The 19,234-nt window shown below is 47.5% G+C and overlaps 1 protein-coding gene across 1 annotated transcript in view; it reads right to left on the bottom strand.

Moving 5' to 3' along the window:
* Window positions 1-3,306: 3,306 nt before the first annotated feature.
* The window catches only part of RBFOX2 (RNA binding fox-1 homolog 2), a 273,967-nt gene continuing 258,039 nt past the window's right edge, over window positions 3,307-19,234 (bottom strand). The window contains 3 exon segments of the mRNA XM_025461198.3: window positions 3,307-8,934; window positions 10,513-10,585; window positions 10,956-11,044. Coding sequence (XP_025316983.1) covers window positions 8,890-8,934; window positions 10,513-10,585; window positions 10,956-11,044 — 207 coding nt within the window. The 3' untranslated portion in view covers window positions 3,307-8,889.

The raw sequence follows: 19,234 nt of genomic DNA, 5'->3' as shown, positions 1-19,234 counted from the left end.
GAGGCCCGGGCCAGGCCGGCCAGTGCGGCCCGCAGCCCGAGGTGGGCGGCCGCCGGGGAGAGGGCGGGAAGAGGCCGGGGATGCGGTGACGCTGGGTGAGGACAGGGAGCCGCTGGCAAGGGCAGCCGACAGTGGGGGGCCCGGGACGGCACGCGCCGCCGAAGGGGCAGCTCCCGCCGAGGGCTCCGCGCTCATTCTGTCCTCGGGGCTTGCGTTCAGCCTCGGCCGAGGTGCAACGGGCGAGGTGAGCCGCGCTCAGGGCAGACTCCGCGCGGCGGGGCGGGGGGCCGGGCAGCCGGGGCGCCAGGCGCGGGCTCGCAGGTGCTCGGAGGGCAGAGCGCGGAGCCGGACCGTCCCCCCCGGGCTGCGGGGTCCTGCGTCAGGCTCGCTCCTGGTGACCGAGGGCCCAAGCGAGGCGGCCCCTGCCCGCAGCCCCCGGCTTACGGAGGGACGACCTGGGGTCGGGCTGGGCGGGGCTGGGCCGCCTCCGCTTGCCCGGCGGGGGGAGCCCGACCCAGCGGCGGATGAAGGGCTTTCGAGCCGGTGGGACGGGGTGGGGGGGGCGCAGCATGAGCATCGGCGTCCCCAAGGCCCTGCGAGCGGTGGGAGGCGACAGGGGCCTGGACGGGAGCTGCAGAGGGTCCCCCACTTGTCAGCTCATTCGTTGTCCCGGAGCGACGTCGCATCCCACGCGGTCCCACGCGGTCCCACGCGGTCCCACACGGTCCCACAGGGTCCCTCGCGATTCTTCATGGTCCCTCGTGGTCCCACACGGTCCCTCATAGTCCCACACGGTCCCTTGCGATCCCACACGATCTCTCGCGGTCCCTCGTGGTCCCACACAGTCCCTCATAGTCCCACACGGTCCCTCGCGATCCCACACGGTCCCACGCGATCCTTCACGGTCCCTCGTGGTCCCACACGGTCCCTCATAGTCCCTCACGGTCCCTCGCGGTCCCACAGGTCCCACACAGTCCCTCGCAGTCCCACACGGTCCCACGCGATCCTTCACAGTCCCACAGAGTCCCTCATAGTCCCACACAGTCCCACAGGGTCCCTCGCGATCCCACACGGTCCCACGCGATTCTTCACGGTCCCTCGTGGTCCCACACAGTCCCTCATAGTCCCACACGGTCCCTCGCGATCCTTCACGGTCCCTCGTGGTCCCACACGGTCCCTCATAGTCCCTCACGGTCCCTCGCGGTCCCACACGGTCCCACAGGGTCCCACACAGTCCCTCGCGGTCCCACAGGGTCCCACGCGATCCTTCACGGTCCCTCGTGGTCCCACACGGTCCCTCATAGTCCCTCACGGTCCCTCGCGGTCCCACAGGTCCCACACAGTCCCTCGCAGTCCCACACGGTCCCACGCGATCCTTCACAGTCCCACAGAGTCCCTCATAGTCCCACACAGTCCCACAGGGTCCCTCGCGATCCCACACGGTCCCACGCGATTCTTCACGGTCCCTCGTGGTCCCACACAGTCCCTCATAGTCCCACACGGTCCCTCGCGATCCTTCACGGTCCCTTGTGGTCCCACACGGTCCCTCATAGTCCCTCACGGTCCCTCGCGGTCCCACAGGTCCCACACAGTCCCTCGCGGTCCCACACGGTCCCACGCGATCCTTCACAGTCCCACAGAGTCCCTCATAGTCCCACACGGTCCCACATAGTCTCTCACGGTCCCACACAGTCCCACAGGGTCCCTCGCGATCCCACACGGTCCCACGCAATTCTTCACGGTCCCTCGTGGTCCCACACGGTCCCTCATAGTCCCACACGGTCCCACACGGTCCCACGCAATCCTTCACAGTCCCACAGAGTCCCTCATAGTCCCACAGAGTCCCTCGCGGTCCCACACAGTCCCACAGGGTCCCTCGTGATCCCACACGGTCCCACGTGATTCTTCACAGTCCCTCGTGGTCCCACACGGTCCCTCATAGTCCCTCACGGTCCCTCGCGGTCCCACAGGTCCCACACAGTCCCTCGCGGTCCCACACGGTCCCACGCAATCCTTCACAGTCCCACAGAGTCCCTCATAGTCCCACACAGTCCCACAGGGTCCCTCGTGGTCCCACACGGTCCCACGTGATTCTTCACAGTCCCTCGTGGTCCCACACAGTCCCTCATAGTCCCACACGGTCCCACGCGATCCTTCACGGTCCCTCGTGGTCCCACACGGTCCCTCATAGTCCCTCACGGTCCCTCGCGGTCCCACACGGTCCCACAGGTCCCACACAGTCCCTCGCGGTCCCACAGGGTCCCACGCGATCCTTCACAGTCCCACAGAGTCCTTCATAGTCCCACACGGTCCCTCGCGGTCCCACACGGTCCCACAGGGTCCCACACAGTCCCTCGCGGTCCCACACCGTCTCTCACGGTCCCCCGCAGTCGGAGGCTGCAGCAGGGCCGGCAGGACTGGGCCCCGGGGCGCTGGTTAGCAGGCAGGGGTGCTCTCGGCCTCTGCGAACCTGGCCGTCCCCCTGGGGGCAACACAGGCGGGCAGGGTGGAAACTGTCTCACCTCATGGGAAACACCGAGAAGGGAACTTACCACACATCTGCGGCGCGGGTGCCCACATGTGCTCACGGGCCCCACGGCGGCCAACAGGACAGGTCTGACCCGGGGGAGGGGGAGGGGTGTGCGAGCCCGAGCTCTGCGCGCTGTGGACGCTGACGGTGACGGGGGCTGGGGGGGCTCCCCAGGGAGGCAGCCCTCCACCTGCTGTCACCAGAAGGGGCCACTTCAGGGTCACAGAGGGAGAAGCCTGAGCACAGCAGGGTGAGGGCCGGTAACTGGTAAGGAGCGGGTGGGCAGAAACTCCTTCCAGAAGTTTGTCATGAGGGAAGGGGCCTGGGATCTCGCGGAGTTAGAGGTGCGAACACCGAAGGGGCCCACCAGCCGGGAGTGAGGCGTGACCTGCAGGAGGGCGACGGGGCTGGGACCCCGAGGGCTGGGTGCGGGCACAGGGGCGGGGCAGCTCACGAGGGGAAGGTCTCCTGAGAGGAGCAGGAGGGGGAAGAAGGGGCATGAACCCGGGTGGTGTCTAGATTCAGCAGCAAGGCATTCTTTCAGGGGGCCCCTGCGCAGGGGTGGGCCCAGCTCCCCCGTGAAATGGGAAGCTAGGTGACCCAAGAGCCAGGCGAAGGGCTGGGTGGGCACTGGCAGGGATCCGCAGAGGCACTCCCCCGCCAGCCCTTGGGGGACCGAGCTCAGCGCGACCGAGTGCCCTCCGACTAGAAGTCAAATCCAAGAGCCTCAGGAGGAGGTGACATGGATCCCGGATAAACACACACAGGCCAAAGAATGGTGTTTCTCTCTTTTATTTAAAAACAGTGCTTCATTACCATTTGCAAAGGCAGAGGCAGTGCTCCTCCTTCGCTTAGAGTTTATAAAAGCCAGCAACATGATCAATAATTTATACACATGGATAGTAATACAAAAAAATAAGGAATAAAAGCTAAAGATCTAACTACTCCGACCTTCACAATTCCAGCTACTTGATAATAATAGGAGTAACCCAATGAATACTGTATGGTCTGAAAGCTACTATACAATATGATTCTTAACGAGAGGGGGAGGGAGTTAGAGACTGTCACAAAGCCCTGGGGTGCTTCTCTGGAGATCGCAGGGAAACAGGACCCTGGGCAAGCAGCTCGGGTGTCCTAGGAAGTGACTCTGGGGGTGGGGTTGGGGAGAGAAGGCGAGGTGGTCAATTATACAAGCATCCCATGTGATGCCCCCATGCCCCAAAAGGTACCTGTTTTGCCATGGCAATGGGAGGGGGGGCAGGAGAAGCTGCATGTTCCATGTTGGGAGGGTCCAGTCCCTGCCATGGGGAGTGGGGAGGAGAGGTTTTGTGGCATTTTTAGCCTTGCAAAGATTTGGACTGAAAAGCTCAGAGACGCAGGTAGGTCAGCCTGTCAGGGACAAGTCAACACTACTGGCCCTGTCAGCACTCTGCAGCCCTAGCTTACGTGTGTCGGCCCCAGGTTTGCTCCAGCTATTCACAAGCAGAATTAAAACACAAGGAAAAAAAAATTCATATCCCTTAGGGAAAAAAGAGGATCAATTCATCACTCGATATATAATACAGCCAAAATGAGCTGCCAAAACAAGCACACACACACACACAAAAATACTGTGAACAGAAAAATACAAGAAAATGGCTAAGCTGGGGAAGTCTCGATGGGGGTATAGACATTGCTTAAAGCACTTTATCAGTCCCCAGAAAAACCAAACCAAAAGTCATTTTTTAAAAATTCAGAAAACACAAGTACCCCCTGGGAATCTGGCGTTGGTAACTGGGGTGGGGGTGCGGGTTGGGGGAGAGGAAAGAGAATTGATGATCCCTTTTTGCTTGCCAGTGTGACTGAGCCTCTGCCACACTGGCACATGTGTGACTGCCAGCCAGCCGGAGCAGACCGAGCCCCCCGCTGGCAGTCTCCTTAAAGGCAAGGTTTGAGTTTTGGCTGATGAGCAGTTCTCTCGGTTACCAATCCCTGCCAACCAGCACTACCATGGCTGAATTGATCTACCGTTTTCCTGAGTAAACTGTAACTGGCTACAGTTCCGGTAACATGGATGAGAACAGCTACTACAGCCAACTTGGATTAACTTGAGGAATCCCCTCCACCCTCGGCTCCTCGTTCCTAGTGCGTCTGATTCAGGAATTGGAGAACTTGCCGTAGTCTGGTCTGTAAGCCTTATTTTAAAGACAGGTGCCAGGGACTCCACTGCACTCGCTAAACCAGAGGGCACGTGCTGGCTTAGGACACCCGGAGCCTACTTGGAAAGGGCTCTGCTTCACGCTCTAGCTCTTGGATGGCTATTGCCTGGTTGATCAATAAAGCAAGTATGAAGCAAGTACACAGGAGAAGGGAAAGGGAGGAAAGAGGCTTTTGGACAGTAACATTACCAAAAAAAAAAAAAAAAAAAGTGTTCTATGTAACAGAATCAAGTCTCACTGGTGTATACTACAAATGGTCAGACACTTTCAAGAGCATGACAAAATAAAAATACACAAATTTACGTCTGATGTTCACCTTGCCCACTATTCTTTTTTCCTATCTTAAAACAGTGCAAACAGGTAACTTATGCTTTTTAAAACACCACTACCCCTTCCCCACCCCCCAAAGTCCCTTTCTTCCTATCATCTGGGGAAAAAAAAATCTGCAATTCTGCAAATGTTACTGTGCTAGAGGTTGCAAGCAGCAGGAGGCTGGAGTTAGTGAGGGAGAGGGCACAAGCAGTTTCCCTCCCCGCTCCTGGCCGGTGTGCCTTCCAGAGGGGCCCCGGCTCGGCCCTGTTCTCCCGTCTGAGGGAAGAGGGGGCAGTTATGAAGCCCTTCTGGCAGAGCCTCGGGGTGGCTTCAATCCCGAGTTGCCACCTCTCCCCCATTGGGAAGCTAAGTGACTGGTGATGAGGGTGGTGCTCACCTACTTCTCTGCTATATCACTAGGAACGGTAACCTACAGAGCACTTCAGCCCCTGAGCAATTAGACTTTTGAGGAAAAGCTGCTACCACTGGTTTCTACTGAATAATCTGCACTAGCTCCCCTTAAACAGAGATGAGCCCCAGTCCCCTTCTTTTTTGAGGACAAAAATAATATTGGCTCAATCCCACCTGTGGTTGTCAGAGGACGGTGGTGATGGGAAGCTGGGTAAAACCTGAGAGCCTTAAAGCCGGTGAGTCACCACGGCTGACCCGGGTTCTTGGGAGCTGAAACATGGAACGCATGGGATTCCAGACCAGACCTAAGGGCAGCTCTCGGGGCTGAGAGAAGGATAGGAGATAAAGGTTCTCACTAGTGGTCTCCTTAAAGGAGCCTGGCTTCTAGGAGTAAGACGCTAAGTACAGAAGCCCATGTCATGAGCTACAGTAAAGCTGTCAATATCATTCACGTGCTGTGATTCAGATCAGTGATTTTTTGGAATCATCAACCAGCATCCTCTAACGAACCCACAGAGGCCAAACTCTCTTCCGACTCTGTTTCTTAGTCCAATGGGAACCAGAGCCAAGAGCAGACAAGCACCGGTGCTTTGAGGAACCTGCCTCTGATGAAGCTGGCTGTACAGAGTCTGAAAGTTCAAAGGTGATGGGAAGGCTGACACGATCTCATCTAGATGCTCACGAGAGCTCCAATTCTCAGTGCTGACGCCGAAGAGCAGAGGCCCTTGAGCAAAAGCAGAAGTCTACTTAGCCTTCCTGAGAAAAGGGAGCTGGAGGAAGCCAGTATTACAACCATCCCTGGACATGCAGCAGAATGCAAAGAGCTTGCCTATGGAGTCCTCAGCCAGAACCAGCTGAACTGAAATGCAGTAGAGGTAGCCCAAGCTCAAGCTTCTGCCTCTTTTACAAGGGCAGTGGGAGCTGCCTTCTCTACCTTTCCCACCATCCTTGTCTTTTTCTTGGAAAAAAGAAGAGGAAATTACTCATTCTCCTAACCTCCTCCCCTGCTACAGACACAACCATTTAAAATTTGGCCTTGTCTCCATTGAGCAGTGCCTTGCCATTTCTGTGAATGGCCCCTATTTGAACATGACATGAAATTTCTCCATTTCTTTAGTGAATAAAAGCTCTCTCTCGAAACAAAAAGAAAGAAAAGGAAAAAAATCCTCCCTGCCCCCATTCCCTAGAACTGTGAAAGCCCCAGATCCCATACCCCTTCCTCTAACTAAAATATTTATATACATACAACAAAAATTGTCTTAACAGCAACGAACCAAACTTTGGCTTGGGGAGGCAAACCCTTAACAAAGGCCAATGGCCCTGGGTATTTTGGTGTCCCCTATTCCATGCATTCCTCCCCAGAATCAATAAGATTGCATCGAGGCCTCTAGCTTCCTTGATGTCCTTGATGTCTCCCCTCGTTTCAGGGACAGCCTCTCTCTCCATCATCAGGAGAGAGAGGGCTCCCTGGGGGTGGGGGGGGGGGGGAGATATGTATTTTACACAACAGGCCAGTCCCTCCCGGATAGATCACTCTGCTTACAAAGAATGCTTGATGCTGTCATATGTCAGTCATTTTAATTCAGGGACATGAATCAGTTATCAGTCAAGAACATGTGTGGAGGCAGGAGTAAAAAAAAAACAAAAAACAAAAAAAACAACCAACCCCCCCCCCCCCAAAAAAAAAACCCAAAACAAACGGAAAACAAACCCATAACAAACCGGAAGCTCCATGTCTCTGAATTACTCCCTTTAGCAGCTATCCCTCGGGTGAGAAGTCACCCTAGTACCAATGTGAATAGACCAGGGAGCCAAACGGACCGTGCTTTTCTGTTTTCTAATGCCTTCATTTTGGAAATGCTGCAGGACCCTTGCCTTTATCATTAACAGCTAATAGCTAGAAGAGAAACACTTTCTCCCCTACCTTAAGATGTATAAAAGCAAAGCTGGGGAGCAACAGCAGGGACTCACTCCTGTGGCCACCACATGACTCTTTCTGGCAACATAGGAGATCCTTGCCAGGTCACACCTTTCTTCCACTATGGGCGGAGAGAAGCCTCAGGGGCTCTGGGTTTTATGTCCTGTAGTGTTCATGTATGCCAAGTGGTTACGTGCTTGGTTGGGTGTCTTTGGAGGATAACCAGAAGCCGGGCGGAGCAGTCAGGAGAGCTCAAGACCGTGGACAGAGAAGTGGCTCACAGAATGCTCCGGAAGATGGAAATTCCTATGGCTTTGGAGCTATTTAGTACAAAGTGCCTCTGCCTGCCCTTACGTGCCCCCTTACAATCACCACAAACTTCCAGGGACAGCCGCCCAGGATTGGGTGTTTTACCTTTTGCCAACACTCTTGATATGTTTACCTTGTACTGACCTCCTGATGCAAGAGAAATCACAGGAATATCAATCAGAGCCCTGCCAGACATCATCCAACATCCTTTTTTTCTTCCTTACTCCTTTACTGGCTCCCAACACTTTGTACTTCTAACCCTCAAGCCAGAAAAGCTGGTTGCTATTTATTCTCCTGTCCCTGGGTCCTAAATTCCTGACTCTTGAGGACTTGGGAGCAGGGAGTTCGTAGAAGGACAGATGAGCTAAGCTGTGGTTCAGAGAAAGGGGAGGAAGCCCAGGAGGAATGCTGAGATCTCAGGAAAGAAAAGAATGATCTTTTTCATACTCCAGAGTTCATTCTGAGATCTGTTTCCTAATGAGGTGTTTATTATCCACAGTCTGAGAGCATGTTTGGAAATATTAATACTATAATTCCAAAAACCATGCCAACTGTCTCAGGCTGTGCAGGTAAGAAGATTGTAAAAAGAATGAAGACAGGAGGGAAGAGGAGAGGAAAGTGTCTTTTTAATCCTCCTGCTTCGCAAGCACAAATTCCTATCATCTATCAGCATGTGGATTCCAGCCACAGCCAATCAGAATTGCCTGCCAAAGACCAGAAACTCAGAAGAATATCCTGTCGCAGAAAGATTTCCTCCACTTCTGCTCATCCCCAGCCACTCAGCACCCGATACACTTTGGTAGCTCTGTCTGATTTCTGATCGCATGCATTCATCAGCTCCTAAGGTCTCCCCTTCCTCAGTAACTGCCTCTTCCGTGATTGACAGAATAAGCTAAGCACGGACATACAGACATGGAAATGCATTATTTTTTTTTTTTTTTACCACAGTTAAAAAAAAAGAAAAAAAAAAGAAAAAATGCACAATCTTTGGAACAAAAGAATTAAAGGCAGAAATGTAAAGGAAAAATACATATTCAAAGAACATAGTGAGGTATAAAAAAGTATTCTCTCTTTTTTTTTGTTTTTTTTGTTTTTTTTTTTTGTTTGTTTTTCCTCTTCATCTTGCTATAGAGTTCCTCTACTAGTAAATATTGCAATAGCCAGGCCTCATGAACTGGGGGGCGGTCCCATTTGCAGGGTCTCACGTCACTTCAGTAGGGGGCAAATCGGCTGTAGCCACCTCGGTATAAACTCGCCTGCAGTAATTAAAGACACAAAAAGAATTAAAAGTTGTTTTTTTTTTTGTTTTTGTTTTTGAGAGAAGCACTGAAAATGAAGGAAAATGTCCTGAAAAGGAATTTGGAAAAATAGCTTCTTTAGAAGCTGCAAAGCAACTGGTAAGATGCTACCAGTGGAGTCAGGAAACCAGCTTCTGCCTCTAAGATGCTCAAACCAGAGTCCCACTTACTAGTGACCGGACACGCTCAAGAAGAGAGGATGGCAATGCTTTGTTTCATTATTTACATGAATCAGCACAGAAGGGAAACTCAATACAATTTAAAGCCAGGTCTGTAAATAGTGTGACGTTTAAAAGCAACAGGTTTTGTTTACTTTGATTACATCATCACAATCGTGACCTAAAGCAGCTAGCTGATTTCACCTTCATACACATCACCTGTCCATGGAGAACTGGCTCCTCTGATCACTAGCTGTCACGTACCATGTCTGAGATGGTGCTGGATTTAAACCAGAGTCAACCTTGCACTCATCAAGTCCAGCTCCTCTCTGGTCTATAAAATATGCCAACTATGCTGCTTCTGGATCATACCCGAATGTATTTCTATCTATCTCTGTGGAGTTATAACTGGGCTTTATTCCTTTATCAGGATCAGCACATAAAATCTCAGGAACTTTCATCACGGTCTTTATCTTGTCTGTCTCTACCTCAACTCCACACCTACTTCCCCTCAGGATCCTGTTACTTCCCCCCACAAATCTTTCTATCCATAGAAACTGAATGGAAGAAATGACAGGTTATCTCATATTCCTCTAAATCTTAAATTTCATATATCACTCTGCCTCCCTGTCAAACACCTCCTTCCACATTCCCAGGCTGCAGCCCAGCTGAGAACACTGGGGAGGTCTCTGTGTGATGGTCTGTCTCTGCAGCCAAGAGGCATCCAGGCCAACACAGAAATACTGCCTACTGCAGTGAGGATTTGAGTTTGATTAGAAGGAGGTAGGGGTAGAGGTGGGGAGTTATTCTAGATGAGCTCTATAGACCTTTCCAACACTTCTAAGAAAATACTATATTTCGCCACAAATGTTGTGGATAAAAAATATCTTTGTAAGGTATTCATTTGGTGATTCCTAGTACTACCTGCCAGAGGGCTCAGGAACGGCAGGGATAACCTTTGGTATCCACATTTGAAACTAATGTCTATTTTTTTGAAAAGCTTACTGTGAAAGCTGGAGAGGCTCATGCCCCCACATCTTTGCTAACACCTATCAATTAAACCAAGCCACAGGCATATATCCAACAGCTGAGCCAGTATAAAATGTCAACCTGTTTCCTTCTTTCTCTCCCAAATGATGCCCTTACTCAGGGCAGACTGTCACTACTCATTCCTTTTTGTCTTTAACCAGGTCAAGTGGCTCACACTATAACACACAGATAAAGAGAGTGATGTGAACTTTTTAGACTCTGTGGCTTCAGTACTCTGGCAATGGAAGAAGGCCTGAATTTATTACCTCTCTAGATCTTTTGGAATCTGTAGGTAAAAGCTAAAAGGAGTAAAGTGGTTAAAAATAAAAAAGGTACACATAATACTCACCACAGCGCCAACTCCATAGCTAGCGGCAGGGGCAAGGGCATGGTAGGGGTCGGCTGTGTACACCCTGCCATAACTGGAAAGAAGAAATACAATCAGGGAGATCAAGCAAAGGCTGTGCTCTGGAAGAATGAGCGAGTTTGCTGTGCTAAAGACATGTGAGTAACCTGGTCTTGGAAAGTTATTAGGGAACTTTGTTTCTACTCCCAAGTGCAGTTACTCTGAAAAATTCTGAAGTAGTTCCATAAAATGGGAAAGAAAGGAGTCGAGGGATGAGGGAGAGGGAGAGTGGGGTCCAAGCAAAGAAAGGAGTCGAGGGGAATAAGCAGGAGGGGGTGGAGCAGCTTCTGGACCACAGGTGTCCCCGGTGCCAGGTGGCATCCAGGCAGTGGCGGCAGGAGGGAAGTGGGCGCCCCCCAGCCCCTCTTCCCGTGAGCTGCACCTACCCGTCGCTGTAGGCGGCAGCGGCAGCGGCGGCGGCTGTGGCCGCGGTTGCAGTAGCGGGCTGTGCGTATCTGTAGGCTGCGTATCCGCCCTACAGGAGAGAAGAGAACTGACTTTACAGATACCTCTCCCCCCATGGCCAGACAAACACACACCCACCCACACACAGACATACGCGCACAAGGACACAGGGACAGACACAAACACAGACACACGTGGGAGGAGAATGTTTCAAACTGCATCAGTCTACATGTTATCATTCCTCTGGCACAGAATTAAGCTCCACCCAATGCCGGGATGTGCTTTCCAATTTGGGAAAGTAACACAAGTAAACTCTCCTGGCAGGACCTGTTCTCAGATTGAAGAAATGAAGGTATGATTTCAGATGTCTTACTTCACAGTCTTTGCTGGGACTTTTGATAGGACAAATATTTGCAGGGAGTTGGGAGAACTTTACCTGACTGCTGGGGAAAGTAAATTACAGAACTAGAACATGCTAAATGTGTATGTGTTAACATCAGAGTCTCAGATGGGTTCATTGCTGAGACTATGGACTGTATACAATGGAAAGGTCCTCTATAGTGCCGTGTGCTCCATGAGGACTAGGACATTTGCCAAGAGGCTAAGATAACTGGGCAACTGTGAGAAGGAAAACCCAGCAGAGATCAGGGGTTTGCAAACTTCAGTGTGTGGGCCCATGCAGCTTGGCCCTGCTTTTTGAAAGCAGGTGTGAAGAGACTGGCCTCCAATGCTGAAAGTATTGAATGCCTGGCCCTTCACCGAAAAAGTCGACCAGCTCTGATCTACACTTCAGACTCCTGCAAATCACATCACCAACAGCTGAGGCCTCTGCAGTGGGATTCACCTAGATGAGGAAGCCCTCCCTCCACACCCCGGGCATTTAACTGCATTTACTCTCCTCTCCTGGAAGATTCGGAGATTCTTACACTCCAGTCTCACAGCAGGCTTTGGAGCTCTTCTGTCAATGGGTTCAATATCCTCTCAGTCCTGGAGGGTTTCATATTCCCACATCCTGTTTCTTCCCCTCAGTTTAGGGGAACCAAATACCCCAAAGTTTTTCACTGTCAGGGTCAACCATATGTACTCCCAGTATTTCAAAGATAATCACAATTAAGTGCCACATGAGACAGGCCATTTTAAAAAGTGGCAAGCCCTATGTTTTCTTCTTCTTTACCCTTCTAGAATTCATCTATTTCACCTAAACCTAAATCAGGTGTGAATTTTTATTACTATCTTCTATCAGACAGAACTATGTTCAGCTGGTCCACTTAGGCGCCATTTCATTTGTGCTTTCTTCAAGCAGCGCACACTGTGTTATGGAGGAATGATGAAGTGTATACTGCTTGAAGCCATCCGAAGCATATTCGGACTGACACTGACAGTATCACTGATGGAATTTCAGTCGTCATGCATTATTCCTCTTTGTTTGAGTAGATCACTCAGAAAAGTAAACATTTCTTTCTCAATTACAAATTCTTCCACAGATATCCGTATAAATTAGAAGATTCTAATTAATATTACCAGACACTGACAATGACATGGCTAGAAACATAGCAGGAAGCACGCTCAGGACTGTGTGTGATCCACATGTTTCCTGTGACACCTATCCGGGTTTATGAAATCGGGCAGGCCAATGCTGCTGTATCTGCGTCTGTAACTCTGCATCTACATATATACGTTATATAAACTAAAGGGTCTCTTTACATTATTCCTTTTTTTTTTTTTAAACTTCTAAAGAGGACATAAAGCAGGAAAAGCATTTGTTAGAACACCAAGCTCATCTTTATAGTTGAAATCAAGCTTTAAATGAACCTTTAAAGGCTCATTTTTTCATTATAACTACAGGTGATTCCATGAAGTTTAGAACTGAAGTTTGTTGGTGTTAAGTCTACAGCAGGGCTGTCTTCAGTAAAACTTCTTTGTAAACAAGTATGATGTGGTAAACAAGCAGTATGTGGTTTGTCTCTTTAGCATTCCTTCAAACACCAAAATCATCTTTAAAAATTTAAAAAGTCAAGGCAATAAAAGCAGTTAAAGCCCAATTTATGCTTATTTGAGCAAAATATTTAAAAACTGAAGTTCTATGCCATTGGACTGAGTATACATTCTCATTAAGGGATTCTGAGGCTTGAAAGCACTGACCTCACTTTATAAAGTCTCAGGAAAGTCAGAGATACCGGGGATTCTATCAAATGGTAGCTCTGAGCAGTAGTGCACTAATTCTGGAGAAAGAGGTTCTGAATAAGGTCACTGAGAACCACTTCCCCTTATCTTCCTCAACCTGTAAGAAGCCTGCAGAACCTTAATGATTTTGGGGTGATGTTACTGTTAACCAAAGCAACTCAAAATAGATCAGATTGTGAGGAAGCAGCTTCCTTCCAAACCAGGAGACAGGGAGATTATGTGCAGTAGTTTCCTTCTATTTTAAGTGAACTTGGACTTTGGAGTTTGAATTTGATGAGGTTCTTTGCATTTAAATTCAGGAAAACAGGACAGGGATACAAATGTTTCATTGCCTATTAAAGGTTTGAGAAGAGTATCAGCATTTAGAACTACATTAATGTGCTTTTCTTTTTAAAAGCTGTTAAATACCTCATCATGACTACTCTCCTAATTACCTTATAATGGTGCTACAGAGAGGCCCTATAAAGTGGGGGGGCTATCTTTAGGATGGGCAGATAATATTCTCATAAACTACTTTGGTCATTCATTCATCAGGGACTACCCCCCAAATTAGAAAAGTTAAATTGTATCTTACGGATTTACCTCTCTCAGAGGTAGTCTTATCACAAGCATTTCTGCTACTGCTTTAAACAAAATATATCAGAAACTGTAAGACCAAGAAAATTCAGATGTATTTGTTTCTACTGAGTTCGGAGTGCATCAAGCTTCCAGGTGGAGAAATTGTTTTCTCAACTTTCACCTCTACTAGCAAGTCTGAGGTCTTTTATAGAACATGAGAACAAAGTGCAGTTTGAAACACCAAGGTTTTCATTACTGTTTCTTAAGTTTTTCAAAAAGAACAAGGGTGGGGATGGGGGTTGGAGAGACAGGGTTCAGGCGTGGGGGGGGTATGGCGCCACATTTATTAATCACATTAAAAACTAAGCATGCCAACATCTGGAGCTAAACAACCAGCAAAATCACCACGTTCAGACTCGTATTGGCTAACTCTATCTATCCCAGCATTCTCTTGGGACAGCGGTTGGCCCTAGGCTCTACCACAAGCTCGGTGAAGTACACAGCCTCAATTACTAGAGCGTGCAGCCACAACAACCTGCTATTACGGAAACAGTCAGTCACCACTTGAGTTAACATTCCAGACCCTAACGACTGGCCCTCCCCAACCCAAAGAAATAGTCAAGGTCGCCCACCCTCGCCCTGGCCCACACCACAATGTTAATAATTATAACAAGCAGTAACCCATCTGTTATATCAGAGAAGGGAACAGAGACTCCACTGAGAGATTTAGAGTGAGATGTTAACATGTCTTCAGCTGACTGCACAAACAAACAAACAAAAAAAAAAAAAAAAAGAGGAGAAATAATTCATTTGGAGATATGAAGTCATGAAATAGCTGATGTGTATTGCTTTTAACCATGCACTGATGCAAAACTGAAGCAACCATTAAGAATAAAAATTAAAAAGGACATATGTATTTACACACAATCAGACCTGTTGGATCTGAAGCAGTTTGCAGATTCTATCTGTGTGTGATTTGAAATAAAACAAAAAATGGGGATTAGCATGGCCACAGCACACCCTAATGTAGGAGGGCACACACGGACTGTTTTTTGGAACCCTGATAGCTGGATACATTTGGCATGGCTGAGCCTGATCCAAAGATACACGTGCCCCTTTAAAAGGATTCCTTTGTAATTCACTGTGAATGCCTCCAGAGCGTTCTCAACAGGGGCAGCCCAGCACTCCATCACTCTGCTACACACTTTCCTAACCTTGATATCATGGTTCGGTCCTGACCCGCAGCACGAGCTTGAGTGCCAGCCCTCAGGCAGCACCCATCCATTCTGACCCAGCGTTCTTCTAACATAGTGCCTGGGCTTAAGCGTTCTATCTTTCCACATATCCAGGACACATCCCTGCCTTCAACTTCCAGCTCTTTCCCAGGAAAGTGCAGTTACCTTAAGATCCTTTTGTTGTTCAAGTCTCAGCTCTCCAGGATCCACCAACACCTTCTAGGGGTTCTCTACTCTGAACTGATTTTATCATTTAATTAACTTTGAATGTTGCCACACTGACCACAGGACTTTTCTAAAACAGTTCTGTTTTAACCAGAACAAAATGGAAAGGCTCTATATGTCACCTCTTCTATATCTGACTTTTATCTGCATTATCTATTAGCTTGATCTCACAATGGACAGTCCCCTTGTCTTGATTTTAACCTAGCCATTCATTTTATTAAATTTTTGTTTTAGATTTATATTAAAACAGGACTTTGGTGAGCATGTGATGTCAAGACACCTTCTTTCTACCTGGAAGACAGTGACTTTAGGGGATACTGAGGAGAAGAGTGTGTATTTCAGGACCAGCAGACAAAATGAGCATGTGTTCCTTGCATGTGGTATACAGATTTACAGAGCAAAGGGAGTGGGGGGTTGGTGGGTGGAAAGGCAGGTGTGGTGCTTAAAAACACTACAGGGAGCAGGGAGCAGAGATCTAGCCCAAGGAACATGGGTTGAATGCCGTGCCTCTGGGGACCACTTTATTTGTCCCTACCCAATTGTAACTCTTCCCTTCTCTTGCCTCTTCCCCGCTCCAGCTGAGAGCCATTGCTCTAGATGGACCCTGCAGGAAGGGCTCTTAGAAGACTGTTCTTCTGTGGCAACATGGCACCCCTGGATTAAATGTAACACAGAAGTGAATACAAACACTTGTAATAATGATAATATTGTTGCTGTTTTTGATGGAGACCTATCTACTTTTAAAAGTAGATAAGAAAAGGTCTTAAGGAGAAGTATTTAAATTTTATTTTATTATTATTTAAAATTGGGGTGAAGGGAAGAAACTGTTAGGATCAACTTCTTATCTTCCACTTGTGACTTGAACGGTAGATGAGAGATGATTTTTAACGAATCACACACTCCATATTTCACATCTCCCCAAATTAGTTCATTTCCCAAATCTCGCTAGGTGGGCACAAGGAGAGACTAGCTGAATTGGACAGGCTGTCAGTGGTTCTCTTTCCCCAAGCATCCAGCTATCAGCAAACCTAATAGTGTGTTATTTCCAAATGAACTCCCTGACCTTTTTTTTAAGAAGAAAGGCGAAGAGGGCAAGGGGAATACATGTTTTCAAGTTTTAAAGTCCCAGTGGGTCTAGATTTTCAGGCAACTTCAAACTTGGGTAACAGCACAGTCCAATCACTACTACAGTCTCACCTGGGGGCCCATTCGGGGTTTCAGGAGTTTTGTGTGCACAGACTTGATTTCCTCCCTTTCCTCATTTCTTTCACAGTGGAGAGAAAATGTCCCCACCTGCTAAGATCTCCAAGTATAAAAGCCCAGTTTAAATACCATGGATAAATGTGATTGACAAATTAAAAGAGGTGGCAGTGATGGGACAGTGCATAGCACACGCCTGGTGTGGACAGCAGCAATGGGACAGGAGCACTTAATTTTGGAGGAGGTGCCATCACGTATAGAACTTGACTGTGCGCTGCTGAGGTAGCAGGGCTTAGATCACACGCTCACAAGTCTCGGTTGTCCAAAAAAGCCTCTGTTCCCATCTCTAACGTGGAGCTGGAATGGTTAGTATAATTCAATTTTTTCACTGCAATCCACAATCTGATTGATTGGCAGGTCACACTGGCACTCCTACCTGAGGTATTTTAGCGCTAATGATTGGTTCCTGTAAGACTATTCTATAACAGAACACAGGAAGAGCAGTTCAAAAAACACAGCTGTGGAAGGAAAACAATCATACAAAAAGCCCGCTAAGGGGCCCACCAGCCTTTTCTTTCCTTTGGATGCAAGCATGCTTTTCACAGGATAAGAATCAGGAGTAGTTTGTTATCCCTTTAAAAAGTGAATTAGGGCGAAGTATGCCTTTTCTACTGGTCAAGAAAAAGAGGGGCGGGGAGGACACACATCTATCTGCTACCCTCAGGGCTTCTCACTGGAGTCTCTTTACAAACTGCGGGCACAATTGCTAGATCTGTTCTCCAGAGAGGAACGTGCCACAAAAGAAACAGAAAGGAAGCAAACAGCTAGCAGGGATTACGGACTAACAACAGAACAGGGAAGGGATTTAAAAAAATCTCCACAATTAATAGCCTAAATTGATGTAAATTAAAACAAAATGGGCAGCTTAAACACTTTTCCCTCATGTTTCTTCAAGCTCTGATTCAGTGTGCTCCAAGTACCGGATAAACCCTCCACTCTTCCTATTGCTAATCTATTATTTCCGAGGAAACAAGGATTCAGTGTACAGACAGATTTCAACAGGCAGGGAAATGTACAGAAAGAAGCAGAACAAACTCACGGAAACACAGAGGGTGTGAGGGTGTGTGTGGTGTGTGTGTGTGTGTGTGTGTGTGTGTGTGTGTCCGTCCCTTGCTACCTCACATCTGGAAGCAGGAATATAAAGTTCTCCAAGCTGTTGTTACATGAGCCTTCACTCAACAGCTACCTCAGTGTGTAGTCTAGTCTTGTTTTTCCTTAGCAGGGTCAGATACTATTGTAGCCCTGGTGACCGAATTTTCCCTCCAAGTGACTGCTTTAAGATAGGAACTAAGAAATGATAATAACATTATGATTAATTCTTTTTGTTAACAAGACACCACTGGTCAAACAAGTATTTCAGTAAGGTTACTAAATTATTTCTGACTAGTTTCATAAAATGTAGATTAAAAATTTTTTTTCAAGAGTATTTTCTAAGTACAGAAAAATCATTTCTCTCTTAATAAAATCTATATTGTGAACTAAAGAAATGAAAGCACTATAAGCAAATATTTGGTTGGTTCCTTTATACAAGGTGGAAGTAGGCAAATCTAAACAAGGTAGAAGTAAATCATACTTAAAAAAAAAAATTCCCAAAGAAGATTAGAGAGAGAAAAAAACCCGAGCCTTTGACTTAAGAAATAATTCCAATGAAAAAGCATGTTCTAATTGATCAGATTTCAGGGAAACAATTTAAATAACATAAAGATGAGTATCATAGAATACAGATACTAATGTATGTGGGAGAATGTACATGCTAAGATCATATGCAAATACATATATCTAGAAAAATGTCATTTGGTATAAAAGTAAGAATATTTCCCCAACCCTCAAGTTTTACTGTGACCACAAGAAAAAAGGTATCTTTCATTGCTTCTTGAAAACCATCTGAGCAAAGATGTGGATTTTAATTAAAGCACTGAGAGAGGTAATGAAATATGGATTAGCTGAGTTTTGTGCTTGGCTATAAAAAATAACATAATCCTGGAGAGTCACAATCTAAGAAATATATATATATATAGGAAGTGAGAGGGTTGGACTAATTCATGGCTAGGATTCCTTTAAGCATTTGTTAAACTAAGGCAAACTTTGCAGGTCTACTCTAAATAGGATAGGTGTGTCCAGTCACCTATATTATCTCAGAGGACTGCTCTATCTTATCTCTACTTACTGCAACACACACAACCTCTAAGTACATTCTGAAAGTGCATTACAGTTTTCTCAATGCCAGAGAATCTCTAGCAGAAATCTGTGGAAACAGGTCAGGTCACTACAAAGGTATACACTTACTGATTTGGGAAAGTAAGGGTGGAGAAAGCATTTCTGGACAATTTTTAACCTATGCCCAAGAAATAATTGCATGCTGACAAGTTTTTCTTAAATTATTTCTTAATGATTTGTGCAGTTTGACTAAGCTTGTATTCAGAAACAGATCATGTGGAAAGGTCTTATCAAAGATTTCAAAGCTCAAAAACTTTTGGATTCTTGTCAGTTAGATCACTTTGTCCACATGTTAAATATGTGACAAACCAATCACAGAACTTAGCTACAAGACAGTTTTAATAATGGATAATAATAATGATGTTACCATAGTTGGTAGACTCAACAAATCCTGTGTGATCGTCAAATGTTTGTAAGAAGAGTCTAGGTTGCTACTTATGCCACTTGCTTCCCTCCAGATGGCTCTTAAGAAGAGACCCGCCAGCTGTGGACCTTTGGATAAAGCAAGGCCTGAAGCACTGTGTTTGGTTTCCTCTCATTATCCCCACTCTTCATGGGCATCAGCTCCTCCCTTCTCTTTC

Source organism: Canis lupus, chromosome 10, assembly GCF_003254725.2.
Source record: "Canis lupus dingo isolate Sandy chromosome 10, ASM325472v2, whole genome shotgun sequence".
Taxonomy (NCBI): domain Eukaryota; kingdom Metazoa; phylum Chordata; class Mammalia; order Carnivora; family Canidae; genus Canis; species Canis lupus.
The sequence above is the reverse complement of the archived record's forward strand: the minus strand, read 5'-3'. Positions and strand labels throughout refer to the sequence as shown.